Consider the following 15,000-nt stretch of genomic DNA (forward strand, 5'->3'; position numbering starts at 1 on the left):
GGAGGAGGAGAGAAGAGAAGAGAAGAGGAGAGGAGAGGAGAGAAGAGGAGGAGATGAGGGGAGGGGAGGAGAGGGGGTGGGGGAGGAGAGGAGATGGGAGGAGGAGAGGAGAGAAGAGGAGGAGATGAGGGGAGGAGAGGGGATGGGAGGAGGAGAGGGGAGCAGGAGAGGAGAGGACAGGAGAGATGGGGGCACGTGAAGATTGATTTCCTCCCCTCCTCTGCTCTCCCCGGCCGGAGCGCCTCCCTAAAGTCTTTGGATTAATGGCTCCACTTCTGCTCCTCATTCATCAGAATCAGGAAGTTCTCCCAAAACACAGGACCCAAGTCCACATGTAGCTGCCAGCCACAGCCTAACCTAGCCTGTAGGCCCTGAGCCTGTAGGCCCTGAAGTAGTTAGGCTCAAAGGCAGAAAAACAACGTTCTCTCTGGCTTAGGTCAACATGGCGTGCAGCAGCAGCCCCGCGCCTCGTGTCTGTGAGCACGGCCAGCTCAGCCCTGGACAGTAGAGACAAGCAGACATAAGAGACATTTCACAGAAACGCCCTATTTTGACCTTTGACCTATTTTGACCACCATAACGTATGGTCTAATAAGCGCAAATGCATTTGGTGGCATGTCCAAGTCCACTTTTGCAAGTTACAGGAAGCACAATCTCGGTTCGTCCACTGTTTCTAATGTTTTGTTTGAAATGTGGTTCTATGGCAGACATGCACTTATTGGAAATACCCGCGTCTGGGGAGACCCGGGTTCAATTCCCGGCAGCGGGACTTCCGGCTTGGTCCGGACGTTCCTATAGAAACAATTGGCCGTGTCTGCGGGTGGGATGCTGGGCAGGTGTGTCCTGGTTGCTACACTAGCGCCTCCTCTGGACTGTCGGGGCACCTGTTCGGGGGGAGGGGAACTGGGGAGGGATAGCATGATCCTCCCATGCGCTACGTCCTGCCGGTGAAAAGAAGCGGAATCAGAGGGGGTATCAGAGGAAGCACCTCTGATCCACCTCTCCCCAGATCCCCAGAGGGGGTGGAGCAATGACAGGGACAGCAGGGACAATTGGCCGAGGGCAATTGGGGAGAAAATATGAGGGGAAAACAACTATAATAAAAGACTATATTTGTCCTGATAGGCCATCGCTGTTGTCCATGTGCTGTAGCTGTAACCTATGGCAGGGGTTTTCAAAGATGGCTCCGATGGTTGCCGATGGTTTGCCGGGAGGCTCAGTGAATGGAAATGAAAACAAAAAACAAAAAAATCCATTACAGCATATTGGCTATTATTTGACCAAAAGAAGATCAAATACAAACTAACCCTAGAATAGTCCAAATGTGTGTGATTTGGTTAAAGAGATAGTTAAGACATTCAGTCGTTTTTGGGAATTTTACCATTTCCCCCCACTTTCCCAGAATCATAAACAAATGCATGGCTTCAGACAGACCTTTTATGTGTTTGGTGTAGTCTGAAGTTGAACTAGGGATTGTCCGATCCGATACTCGGCATCGGTATCGGAGCCGATCCGGCTCCGAAACTCTGCGACTCTTTCCCTCTCCTCCTCTCGCTCTCTCTGGCTCTGATGAGAGTGTGATGTGTCTTCTGAGACGCTGTCTGGATAGCAAACGCTGTGATCAGGACCTTTGTATTCACACTGCTGTTTAGATGCCTTCTGCTCACTTTGCTGTCTGCATTGTGATCTGCTCTCTTTTAGTCCAACACATACAAAGCAGGCAGGGAGGCGGAAGTGGCAAAAACAAACATGGCGGCTGTAGGGCGTTTAGACGTGATGGCGGGCAGCCTGGATTTAGGGCGAGGCGGGCGTCCTCCGGGTACAACATGCCCCACCATTTGGCCTTGTCACATTGTGTGCCAGCTGTGCCTTCTAACACACACACACACTCACGCACGCACACACACACACACACACACACACATGCACGCACACACACACACACACACATGCACACGCACACAAACACATGCACGCATGCACGCGCACACACACACACACACACACACGCATGCACACACGCATGCACGCACACACACACATGCACACGCACATGCACGCACACACACACGCACGCACGCACACACACACGCATGCAGTGCTTTCACAGTGTGTGTTCACTAACATGCCAACCTCAGAGCCATTCTGATTAATGAGGCTATAGAAGCTGGCTGCTGTCCTGCTGCTACAAACCAGCCCCACATCCACCACTCATCCATACATCCATCAGACAACGATCCATCTAGAGAGGCTTTCCCAGAAGACCCTGCACCTCCTGCTTACCTAGAAGACCCTGCACCTCCTCCTTACCCAGAAGACCCTGCACCTCCTGCTTACCCAGAAGACCCTGCACCTCCTGCTTACCCAGAAGACCCTGCACCTCCTCCTTACCCAGAAGACCCTGCACCTCCTGCTTACCTAGAAGACCCTGCACCTCCTGCTTACCCAGAAGACCCTGCACCTCCTGCTTACCCAGAAGACCCTGCACCTCCTTCTTACCTAGAAGACCCTGCACCTCCTCCTTACCTAGAAGACCCTGCACCTCCTCCTTACCCAGAAGACCCTGCACCTCCTGCTTACCTAGAAGACCCTGCACCTCCTGCTTACCTAGAAGACCCTGCACCTCCTGCTTACCTAGAAGACCCTGCACCTCCTGCTTACCTAGAAGACCCTGCACCTCCTGCTTACCCAGAAGACCCTGCACCTCCTGCTTACCCAGAAGACCCTGCACCTCCTGCTTACCCAGAAGACCCTGCACCTCCTGCTTACCCAGAAGACCCTGCACCTCCTCTTTACCCAGAAGACCCTGCACCTCCTGCTTACCTAGAAGACCCTGCACCTCCTGCTTACCCAGAAGACCCTGCACCTCCTGCTTACCCAGAAGACCCTGCACCTCCTTCTTACCTAGAAGACCCTGCACCTCCTCCTTACCTAGAAGACCCTGCACCTCCTCCTTACCCAGAAGACCCTGCACCTCCTCCTTACCCAGAAGACCCTGCACCTCCTGCTTACCCAGAAGACCCTGCACCTCCTTCTTACCTAGAAGACCCTGCACCTCCTGCTTACCTAGAAGACCCTGCACCTCCTGCTTACCTAGAAGACCCTGCACCTCCTTCTTACCTAGAAGACCTTGCACCTCCTTCTTACCCAGAAGACCCTGCACCTCCTGCTTACCTAGAAGACCCTGCACCTCCTGCTTACCCAGAAGACCCTGCACCTCCCTCTTACCTAGAAGACCCTGCACCTCCTGCTTACCTAGAAGACCCTGCACGTCCTGCTTACCTAGAAGACCCTGCACCTCCTGCTTACCCAGAAGACCCTGCACCTCCTTCTTACCTAGAAGACCGTGCACCTCCTGCTTACCTAGAAGACCCTGCACCTCCTGCTTACCCAGAAGACCCTGCACCTCCTGCTTACCACTGTCAACTCTGTCACATACACCACACTTGAATTCACCACAACAGACTGTACTGTCAACTCCCTCACATACACCACACTTGACTTCACCACAACAGACTGTATGGGTTCTAGCTGATGCGGTATGGCCCAATCACGTCACATTAAATCGAAGAACGCTTACCGTGATTGGCTGCAAGCAAAACCATATAAATAGTCATTCTACCAACATTTTGACTTCGATACCGATACCAAGTTTAGTATCACGATACTCGATACTGATATGATACTCGATACATATACGATACTCGATACCTAGTGGATAAGAAACAGAATGTCCACAAGGTTGATCACATTCACAAATTCAAGGTTTAGTAACACCCTTAACAGTCACTTGGGGATTGAAGGACACCTTTTGAAATGTGTCTCTCTGGTGTTAGAAGACCACCATATTAACTGAATGTTTCTGTATTAGAAGAATAACGCTATATTAACTGAATGTCTCTCTGTGATAGAACAACGCCATAATGTAGGCCAGTGGTTCCCAAATGGTAGGCACACCGGTGTGCCTTAGGACAAGTCCAGGTGTGCCTTGGGATTTTGCATTATTGCAATTGCAAATATAGCCTAAAAGTTTAAACTACCGTATACAAAAAGTGGGTGTGTTGCTGTTTTGATGTAGTAATTTTGCAAAGTTTCAAATTAATTCCTAGAGTAATATATTTTGTCAAATTTTATTTGACATTAGTAAATAAAAAAGCATTTAGAGTGATACGAGTAATAGAGGCTATTTTGCACCGATAGTCTTAGGCTATATAGGTGTGCCTTGAGATTTTGTCGTGCCCATTGGTGTGCCTTGGGCACAAAAAGTTTGGAAACCACTGATGTAGGCTATCTCTATGCTCTCTTAATACAATATTTCTCTTTACACTCTCCAGTAACACACGATAACATAGTAAGGGTAACCCAGGTTATTTATTTTGTTGTGACACATTACAGATGTCACTCAAAGGCCACATGCGCGTGCTTTACCGACGGCTCCTGAAGGCGTCATGTGCAGGACTGGAGAGGATGCAGCTGCAAGTGTTTGTCTGCTCTCAACTCCCTGAATCTCGCTTTAATCTTCATCACAGCGGCTCATTACCCGCTGTACACAACGTGCACTGGTACTGCACAAGCACTCGCGGGTCTCTCCTCCTTTTACCGACTCTCTCACTAATCTCACCGCTGTTTACATGCTTTTCAGATCGGCTGGCTAACGCTTACATGCTAGTTATACTTACCGTAGCTTAGCTGTTAGCTACTTTAGCTTAGCTCTCTCCCTCGGTAAGATTCATGTTTGTTACTTATAACATTTGTGTATATTTGCTGGAGGGGGAGAAGTCTCCCGCTATTGTTGATGTCCAATGTGATGGCAGAGACACTGGATAATGTGTGTTTATTTGTTGCATCGCCTGTAACGTTAATTAGACGAGGAATCCCGCAACTTCATTTTAAAAGCAGTGATGGTACCGAACTTTGGGAACTTCCAATACCGAACCGTTTTAAATAAAAAGTATCGAAAAAGTATTGAAATTTCGGTATACCGTGAAACCCTAATTTGGTTGACTGGAGAAGCTTCAATACTACTTGGTAGTGATTTCGGTCGAGTAGCGATACTCAGCCCGAGTCATTTTAGACTCGAGTCATTTTAGACTCGGCTTTAATGTAAGTAGGTGAAAGTCACACGAGGGACAAGAGGAGCGAGTGGGGGACCTGTAGCGTTCCCAACCAATTTTCTTTTGTTGCCTAAACCTAAGCTTATTTTACTTCCCTAAGCCAAACCAGCTTATTTTGTTTTCCGCCCCACTCAGATAAAGAAACCAGGAAGAGCCCGTGTCTGTGCCGGAGGTACGTGCAGATCCACATTTCACGTCGGCATTGATGACGCCGAGGGGGTGTGACAAGAGGGGGTGTGACAAGCCCAGGGGGCGTGGCAAGCCCAGGGGGGCATGGCAAGCCCAGGGGGCGTGGCAAGCCCAGGGGGCATGGCAAGCCCAGGGGGCGTGGCAAGAAGGGGTGTGACAAGCCCAGGGGGCGTGGCAAGAAGGGGTGTGGCAAGCCCAGGGGGCGTGGCAAGCCCGAGGGGGTGTGACAAGACCCACTGCAATGGCAACCTGTTGTTCCCTCTCCATAGTTTTATGCCGAGCATGAGATGCTCTAACAACAGGAAGATGTAGATGGAGGGAAAGAGGAAAGAGGCATTTAGCAGCACTGTGGATGGAGGGAGAGAGTGAGAGATGAGAGCCGGAGAGAGAGAGAGAGAGAGAGGGAGAGAGGGAGAGAGGGGGAGAGAGGGAGAGAGGGAGAGAGTGAGAGATGAGGGAGAGAGAGAGAGGGAGAGAGGGAGGGAGGGAGAGAGAGTGAGAGATGAGAGAGGGAGAGAGAGAGAGAGAGGGAGATAAATCAGAGGGTTGACGTGGCAGCTCCGTCATTCGTCACCACCAAGGGCGGCCTGGGAGACACCGTCGGCGACTTAACGATGTAAACAAAGTTATAATTCAAATAACCTCTCCCCCTCCCTCCCTACCTCCCTCCCTCCCTCCCCATCTCTATATCTTTATCTCACCACCTCTCTATCTCCTTCCACTCCATCAACCCTCTGTTCTCCTCTCTGCATTCTCCCTCTCTGTCTGCCTGCTTCCAGGTTCTCTGCAGGTTTCACAAAGCCACATTTGAGACTCTTATAAGATCTTTTCATTTGAATTTAGGACACATTTAACAAAACTAAAAATAAAGAAACAAACGGCCGGTCAACCGAAAACCTTGATAAATAAATAAATAAATATCTGTGCAGAATAAGAGAAAAGACATTGTTAGCCACGTCAAGTCCAATTGTGTTTTGTGAACCAGAGATAATGCAGAAAGAATGTATTGTTTTTTACACCTTTAGTTTGGTTTGTTTGTCCAGATGAGAACAATGTTATTCAAACTGGCACATAAGGTGCTTTGCACACTGGCGCCCCGGTACCGTTCCTGAGCACACTTGTCCCCAAATTCACCCCGGTTTCGGAACGTTCGACGAGTGTGAACGTTCCGTTCCGATCCGATCTGCGCCCGGGCGCGCAACGGGGAACCGTGACAGGATCCACTTGAAAAGGTGTTCTGGGGAGCGCTTTGGCGTGCCCGGGTGCAGTGTGCGAGTGTGAAAGCCAACCGTTCCGAACCACATAGACAACACACGGGCGAGGATACACTGCAGGCATTGTTGATGATGCAAGTGCACTCTGTTCCGTTTCCGAGCGCGGAAGAAATGTTGTAATGTGAAAGCTGACCAGCGGGGGGAGAGGGGAGGGGGGGGCAATCATTCCCAGGTGCGGAACGGAACGGAATGGAACGAAAGCAATCATTCCCAGTGAAAAAGCAGCCTAAATAACCGCACCCAGATAGATGCCTGAAAATGCAAGTTTCGGTCCTTTGGAACCAATGACATGGAGCAACCTAAAACATCTACTCTGTGTTATCTCAGTCTTATTTTATTTTATTTTATTTTTCTATTCATTGTGTGTGTGTGTGTGTGTGTGTGTGTGTGTGTGTGTGTGTGTGTGTGTGTGTGTGTGTGTGTGTGTGTGTGTGTGTGTGTGTGTGTTTAAGAGGTGGAGGTATGGTGCTTGCCTGGCTGTTATTTGTTGTCTTTGGCCTGTTCCTCTCCAGATCTCCAAGCTGAAATGTGATTTTTCAAAACACAGTTTGAGTCTTTGGAGGAGTGGGAGTAATTGTAATGAGAGGAGCTTTAACAGAATAACAACACATTATGTTGTAATTCAGGAATTACAGCATGTGTGTTAATTACAGAAACATCCCTGAATGTGTTAGCCTGCTAAATCGTCCGGGTCACGGGAACTCAGAATCTGTTTTGTTCTGCGGTTCCGTCTCGACTCCAAGGGGTCTACAGTAATTTCAGTGGGTTGGAGTACTTGATAGACAACTCCTTCAGCCAATGAGCATCGCCAAAATCCAGCCCTTCCACCAATCAGCGTGCGATCCAGTCAAATCCAAATCCACTCGAAAGAACAGTGAAAACATGTTTTCTGCCAAGAAACCCCGCTGTTGCAACTCCTGTTCTTGTTTAATTGTTATTGAGGCTATTCCTGCAATAACTGCACTTATGACGTGATACGCGAGTTCCACGCATTTCCATGCATTGGTGTCATTGTCGATATAGACATAATAGACATATTTTATGGATATTTCATTATAATATGAAATATGTGTAAAATATGTCTATTCATCAGGAGTCATATTATAGTACCCCCTTTGCCTGATTTCTGAATCCAATCACCCCATTTACGCAACTACAACATTTTGGTTTTAAAATTGCAAGAGAAAGCTATAGCATGAATGAACCCACCTTTTGAAAAATACAACATAACAAAATAAGAAATGGAGTGAAAGAGTTGCCTCCTGAGCAGATTTATTTTAGCGTTTCATTTATTTTCACGATTCATTCTGACATTTTTCCATTTTCCATTTTCTCTCAAGTACCCGCAGCACCTCCACGTACCCCTAGGGGGTATGTGTACCCACGTTTAGGAAACACTGCAATACACCCTTTGCAGTAGTGCTCGACATCTTATGGCTCAATACTAATTGATTGTCAATGTGTTGCAGTTCGCTCACATAGCGTTTGACTTTGTTTAATTCCTCTAAAACAGCGACGGGCAGCATCCTCACAAATGGCACAAATTAATGACCACATTTTCCCACGCAGCTGAGATTGTCAATAACAATATTAAATACATGAGTTCTACTGTGAGGCCAATACTCATTTTGCTGAGCAGGTGTCAGACTTTTTCACACGTTGGCCATCACATTCTGGAAGAAAGGTTGCCGTTGTTTTCTTTGGAAAAGTAGTTATTGTAATACAGAGGCTCGTTAATGATGCAATGATTGCTTGTGGTGGCTGTCGTTAGCTGATAGAAACTAATTAGGCAGATAGAGAGATTGGTTTGAACAAGCTTGTTAGTGTGCAGCCAGCCGTGATGCACAAACCTGGAGGACAGCATAACATATGGCTGCAACAATTCTGAGAATGCGTGTGTGTGTGTCTGTGTGTGTGCGTTCCTGCACGTGTGTGTGTGCGTGCGTGCACGTGTGTGTGTGTGTGCGTGTGTGTGTGCGTGCGTGCGCGCGTCCTAACTTTAGTCTGTCTCTGACTTGCAGACCCAGTCCTAACTTTAGTCTGTCTCTCTGTCTTGCAGACCCAGTCCTAACTTTAGTCTGTGTCTGTCTCTCTTGCAGACCCAGTCCTAACTTTAGTCTGTGTCTGTCTCTCTTGCAGACCCAGTCCTAACTTTAGTTTGCGTCTGTCTCTCTTGCAGACCCAGTCCACGGGCCCCAGAACGTCAACGTGGTGGACATCAGAGCTCGCCAGCTGACCTTACAGTGGGAGACGTTTGGCTACGCCGTGACGCGCTGCCACAGCTACAATCTGACGGTAGCCTACAGCTGGCCGCAGTTGGCGCCGTAGTATCTGATGTTTATATATATACTGTATGTGTGTGTGTATACGTATAATATATATATATATTAGGGCTGTCAGCGTTAACGCGTTAATCGCGATGCGATTAAGGGCCGACCGTAACGTTTTTTTTTTAATCGCGTTAATCACATGCCGCTATTTTGTCCCTTCGTCGCACCCGTACTTGTAGTCAAGCCGTTCGCAGCTGTTTCCTGTCTGTGCAGGCATGGAAGAGAAAGACAGAGTCCAATACCGAGCCATTATTCAGATGGAAGTGTCAACGTTTTTAGCTCAGAGACAGCCTTCTTCGGCCCTTTCATTTTGGGTCTCGACTGCTCTACAGCGCCGCCACCGGAAGTATCGGTTCTGGAGCGTGTACTGCACTGTTTACAATTGTGCATTTATTTTCTATTCAAGATACATTTTGTAGATATTGTTACCTCCTGTCTACATTGCACTTCTATTGAATTGAAAATAAATCTAAAATTCAAGATCACAAAGTACATTTATTTGCATTCCTTTGATTCCCAATCATGACACACTGGTAAGAATGATTAATATATAATTAAAAATATAATTAAAAATGCTTTGAAATGCAAAATAATGGGATTTTAAACATGCGATACAAAGATGCGATTAATCGCGATTAAGAAAATTAATCGTTTGACAGCCCTAATATATATATATATATATATATATATATACTGTATATACACAGTATTGTGTCTGTAGCATACTGGTAGTTTCGGAGCACACTTGTCCCCAAACTGACCCCAGGTCAGCTTCGTTTGATCGTGTGTGTGTGTGTGTGTGTGTGTGCGTGTGTGTGTGTGTGTGTGTGTGTGTGTGTGTGTGTGTGTGTGTGTGTGTGTGTGTGTGCGTGTGTGTGTGTGTGTGTGTGTGTGTGTGTGTGCGTGTGTGTGTGTGTGTGTGTGTGTGTGTGTGTGTGTGTGTGTGTGTGTGTGTAGGTGCAGTACCAGTATGTATTCCAGCAGCAGGAGTTTGTGTGTGAGGAGCTGATCCAGACCTCGTCTCACTACACGCTGCGTGGCCTCAGGCCCTTCGTCAGCGTCACACTCAGGCTGGTCCTCGCCAACCCCGAGGGCAGCAAGGAGAGCGAGGAGATCGTCAAGCAGACCGAGGAGGACGGTGAGACAACCTCCAAAATATCACTCTTTAACTACTTCTTTACTTTTCCTACATTACATTCCTACAAAACATTTGAATATTTGTGACACGGACTGGTAATTTGAGTACATTTTTTTTTTTTTTTGATTGATTGATTTTTATTAAATGTGTCATGCACTTGACAGTGCCCAGCCCTCATGGGCTTACAAGACACACAAATTATACATTATACAGTACAACATACGCCAACGTAGCAGTAATACAACTAAATCACAGCATAACAACATACACCACAGCAGCAAAACAAAATCATTACATCATTTTCTGAACAGAACATTTTGCCTTAGCTCCCATGCCTGGGAAAGAAAGTTTCCAGTAAAGAAAGTGCCTTTCTTAAAACACAACTCAAGTTTTTCATATTTGTCCATCTCAAAAAAGTCATCATAAATAGAGGACATTTTACTGAACAGTATCTCCCTTACCTCATCACAGACAGTACAATAGAAGAGAAAATGAATCTCATTTTCAATTTCACCCAGGTCACAGAGCGAACAAAAGGCTCTTTCACACCGGCCTTGAAATCCGAAAAATGCACGGAAAATAGGATTCGTGCCTCCGATGTGAAAGTCGTGAATGCGCTTTGGTGGACAATTGTTTTACGCCTTTTGTCCCGAGACGGGAGGTAGTAACAGCGCCAGGTTACCTGGCAACCCGCCTCCACTTGAAAGGTCGTCGCAGCGAGCCGGAAAAGGTGGGAATGGTCAGCTCATTCATAAAAAAATTACAGGGGAAATCACCTCATGTGATCAAGAAAAGTGCAGGAGTGAAAGTAAAAAAAGTAGCCTATACAATCATGACTGCAGGGACGCCAGGAGGAATGCTCCGTGCGGTTAGGCTTTATGCTCAAACGATGTTGACATTAGTAGGTAGGCTACAATTAACGGATATAATAATAAGCTTCAGAGGGCTATAGCTGTCTGTGGCGAGTTGGTCTGACTCAGACCAGGTTATTCCCTCTCGAAATCAGCTCTGTGCATTCCCTTACAAAAACTACTAACGTTATTAGTCATGTGCATTTATAGCCCATACTATTCCCCCGACGAACGTTATGCAGACTGCAGCTGTTTGATATGCGGGCGGTCGTGTATCGTTTCAATTTTAGTAGGACACCATATCGATCTGCCCGCCCACCTTGCGAGTGCGGCGGCGGAGCCCGTTTTGGCGAGTCCGCCCACCATGCGAGTGCACCTATCCTCTCCCAGCTCAGCGGACTAGGAGAAGGAGGGTGGGAAGTATTGTTGTTGAATTAATTCATTCATCATACAGTAGCCTAGGCTACACTAACCTATGAAAATAGTTATTTGGGCTAGGAGGAGCTGGAAATCCCTCCGCTCGCCTTTCAATCCGGGAGCGGGGGATTTCACCTGAAAGTACACCACAGCACGGGAAAGTGGCTGTGCTGCTTGGCGCTGTGTGAAAGCAATTTCTGTGGCGAGGGTGCAAGCTTTGCGGGACTCCTAAATGGCAATTTTTGCGCGATCTGTGTGTGAAAGAGCCTAAAGTCTGTCTTCTTCAGGGGTAGCATTAAACCTACCAGTCTCCAGTGCCAAGGGCAAAGTTCCAGATCGTAACTGTGCACACAAGGACCTTTTTCTTCTGTCCAGATGGAACTTGACAAAGTGGGCCAAGGTCATTTTTCAGTTTTTTACAGATTATGAAAGTACAGACTGTAAGCTTTCAAATGCTGTGTCACACATCAAAATCAGAAAATAATTGAACAAGATCTGCTTATTTGAATGTTGGTACACCTCAAATCAAGTTTCCTAGAAAATCAGCCTGAAAGGTGAGTACTTTTCAGCCCTGGGAATGGGGGAGTGAACAATAGCTGCTCATTTACATTAACCACTCCCCATCCACTCCAGCTGTCATCACTGTCACTCCACTGACAGATGGGAGACAATCTGCACAACCCATCTTCTTTTAAATCAGCGGTTCTCAAATTGGGGTCCAGGGACTCCCGCTGGTCCTTTGGGGGGTTCCAGGAGGTCCAGGGACTCCCGCTGGTCCTTTGGGGGGTTCCAGGAGGTCCAGGGACTCCCGCTGGTCCTTTGGGGGGTTCCAGGAGGTCCAGTGACTCCCGCTGGTCCTTTGGGGGGTTCCAGGAGGTCCAGGGACTCCCGCTGGTCCTTTGGGGGGTTCCAGGGGGTCCCCAGCACAAAGGGGGATTTGAGAACCACTGTCACTGTCTGTGACCTTGACCTTTTCTTTAAAGTTGCTCATTTTGCTGGGGATCTCCCTGTATATCTTGTATGCAAATCCAACTCTCGCCCCAAGTCCCGCTGAAGTCTCCTGAGTTTCCTGCTGACTCCTTTGTCTACCTGGCTATTGTCTACCAGGAAGCATCGCGCACTGGGGCCATTTTCCTGTGACTCAATCAATCTGTCTGTCCATCATCCTTTATTGACAGACACTTGGTCCATAGATGTCACATACACAATTACAAAGGACACAAAGCACGTAAGAGCACAGTAAAAGAACAAAAAAACATTATAAAGTGACTATCGACTTGTTTACAACAACGGATGAAGAGCTAATCGAAATTGAAGAGCGGACGAGGAGAGAGAGAGGAACAACAGGCCAGGGATGAACAAGCGCTGCACGGCCGAGAACAGAGGAGGAATGCCTCTGTTGGATTCACAGACCCCGGATGAGGAAACCGAGGCTGCACGAGGCAGCCCGGAGGAGACTAGACGGATTCACGTTCATTTATGGACGAGATATTATGAGGATATGAACCGCTATCAGAAAATACGTGTACTACGTATGCCCTGTTCGCCCGTTTTGACCAGTTCCAGGACTCTACTCTGGCCTGAATATCTTCTATGGCGATCAGAATGAAACCACAGTTCTCTGGGTGAGTAAAGGAGCAAAAGCTTCTGCACACCTAAATGACAGGTGCGTCGGAGGAGGGAGAAAAACCCCGACTGGATCGAAAGAAAATAACTCGCGCACACTGTCTCCAAATACAAAAAGCGTATTTAACAGAAAAGAATAACGTTTCGGTCCTAAGACCTTCAGATTCTGGGTGAGTAAAACATATTTTAAGCTGGAAATAAGGTCCGGGGTTAACAAACCCTTCATTACAGGAAGGCCTGACGAGCAGCTTCAAACACCCTGCTAATGATCCCAAATCTCTGGTCTCTTCCCAGCTGCTCTGCTCACAACTCATATCTCCTCCACGACCACACCCGCTCACATCCTCTCACACACGGAGTTCTCTGAACCCCTTAATAACAGCCGACATTCCTGGGGAGCAGCAACAGCTTCAGGGGGAAGAAAACATGTCTTAATTGTTTTGTTCTTAATTGTTTTTTATTTAACCGGCGCTAATCTCCTGGTTCTAATTCAGTAATTAGGGGAACAGAGCAGTGATTGTTGTTCTCTCTCTCTCTCTCTCTCTCTCTCAATATACACACAAACACATACACACATGGAATTGCAGGCATGTTCAGAGCTGCATACAAGCAGCATACACTCTGCTACTGCATACACTCTTCTTCTTCTCCTAATGGCTTTCCGGCAGACTGGATGTCTTGACGCACATTGCTGCCTCTCACACAAATTCCAGACTCAGGGGTCCGCCCCCTCCTCAGGGGTCCGCCCCCTCCTCAATGTCCCTCCCTCCCAAAGGCGTTTGTTTTTCTTCATATCCCACATTTATAGTGCAATCATTCCAAATGAGCTTCGCACACTCACTTATGTGTGCATGCATAATAGAAACATGTCACCGATGACATCACAATTGCTTGAGTGGCATCACTGATGACATCACAATTGCGTAAGTGATGATGTCACTGTTTAATCATGTCCCAATGTCTCTGCATAAGTGCCGTTATCTGTGGTTTATGACATCACTGATGATGAGATCCATCAGTGAATTCAATCTAGCTCCAAGCAAAGAAAAGTGCAGTGCATGGTTTTTTTAATTATGCTATTCCTCAAATTGTTGTTCTACTGCATGTCTGCAACGTCAAAAATAACGGTCACTCCTGCAAGGAGAAACCCGCACGGATTATATATATATATATATATATATATATATATATATATATATATATATATATATATATATATATATATTATTATTATTATTATTATAAATGCTCAAAACATTTTCAGGTCAGAATTCCACGTCTCTCATTTCTGTGCGACAGCCCATCTAGCAGAATTCCAACTTTACAACTACTGCTGCCTGCTACCACTAATCATAATGATAGTAAGAACAATGATACAAAACCATACGTGATTTGTGTTGTTTTTATCAGAGTAGATATCCATCTGCCAGTGGTTAAGCACGTTTATCTCAGACTACAGGGGAATAATAAAAGATTGATCTAATTTCCCCGTGTTTGTTTATACCCTTGGATAATATGCCCGGGACAGCAGCTGAATGTTGGTTTGACTCTTCTTTTCTAACATCAGTATGGAGGAACACACAATGACAAGCTTTTGTCATTTTCTTGCTTGTTTCTCAACAGCTGTCATTTCTTCAAAACAGCAATTCATCAAAGTGCAGTTAAAAGTGTATGGACCCCCCCCCCCCCCCCCCCCCCCCCCTCCGCACCAAGTTTCTTCTGATGTTTTTGGAGATGAGTCTGGCTGAGATTTGAACACTTCAATAAAAATGGTTTAATAAGCGGTTGAAATGCAACATATTTCAGCCTGTTCTCGCAGAGGGCCCCTCCAACAGCGTCACATACTGCCGCTTTGTCATGAACCTTGTGTGTTAGATGTTAACGTGCACAGTACCCTGGTGCATTAGATGGTGACGTGCACAGTACCCTGGTGCATCAGATGGTGATGTGCAAAGTACCCTGGTGCATCAGATGGTGATGTGCACAGTACCCTGGTGCTTCAGATGTTGAGGTGCACAGTACCCTGGTGCTTCAGATGGTGATGTGCAAAGTACCCTGGTG

The 15,000-nt window shown here is 47.0% G+C and overlaps 1 protein-coding gene across 1 annotated transcript in view; it reads left to right on the plus strand.

Annotated features, from left to right (window-relative positions):
- Positions 1-15,000, plus strand: part of ptprt (protein tyrosine phosphatase receptor type T) — a gene marked incomplete at its 3' end in the record, with an annotated part of 413,231 nt that overhangs the window by 111,113 nt on the left and 287,118 nt on the right. The window contains exons 8-9 of the mRNA XM_083660558.1: positions 8,757-8,872; positions 9,865-10,045. Of these exons, the coding sequence (XP_083516684.1) occupies positions 8,757-8,872; positions 9,865-10,045 (297 nt within the window). The remainder of the gene's footprint in view (positions 1-8,756; positions 8,873-9,864; positions 10,046-15,000) is intronic.

Source organism: Poromitra crassiceps, assembly GCF_964638095.1.
Source record: "Poromitra crassiceps genome assembly, chromosome: 25".
In the NCBI taxonomy this organism is placed as follows: domain Eukaryota; kingdom Metazoa; phylum Chordata; class Actinopteri; order Beryciformes; family Melamphaidae; genus Poromitra; species Poromitra crassiceps.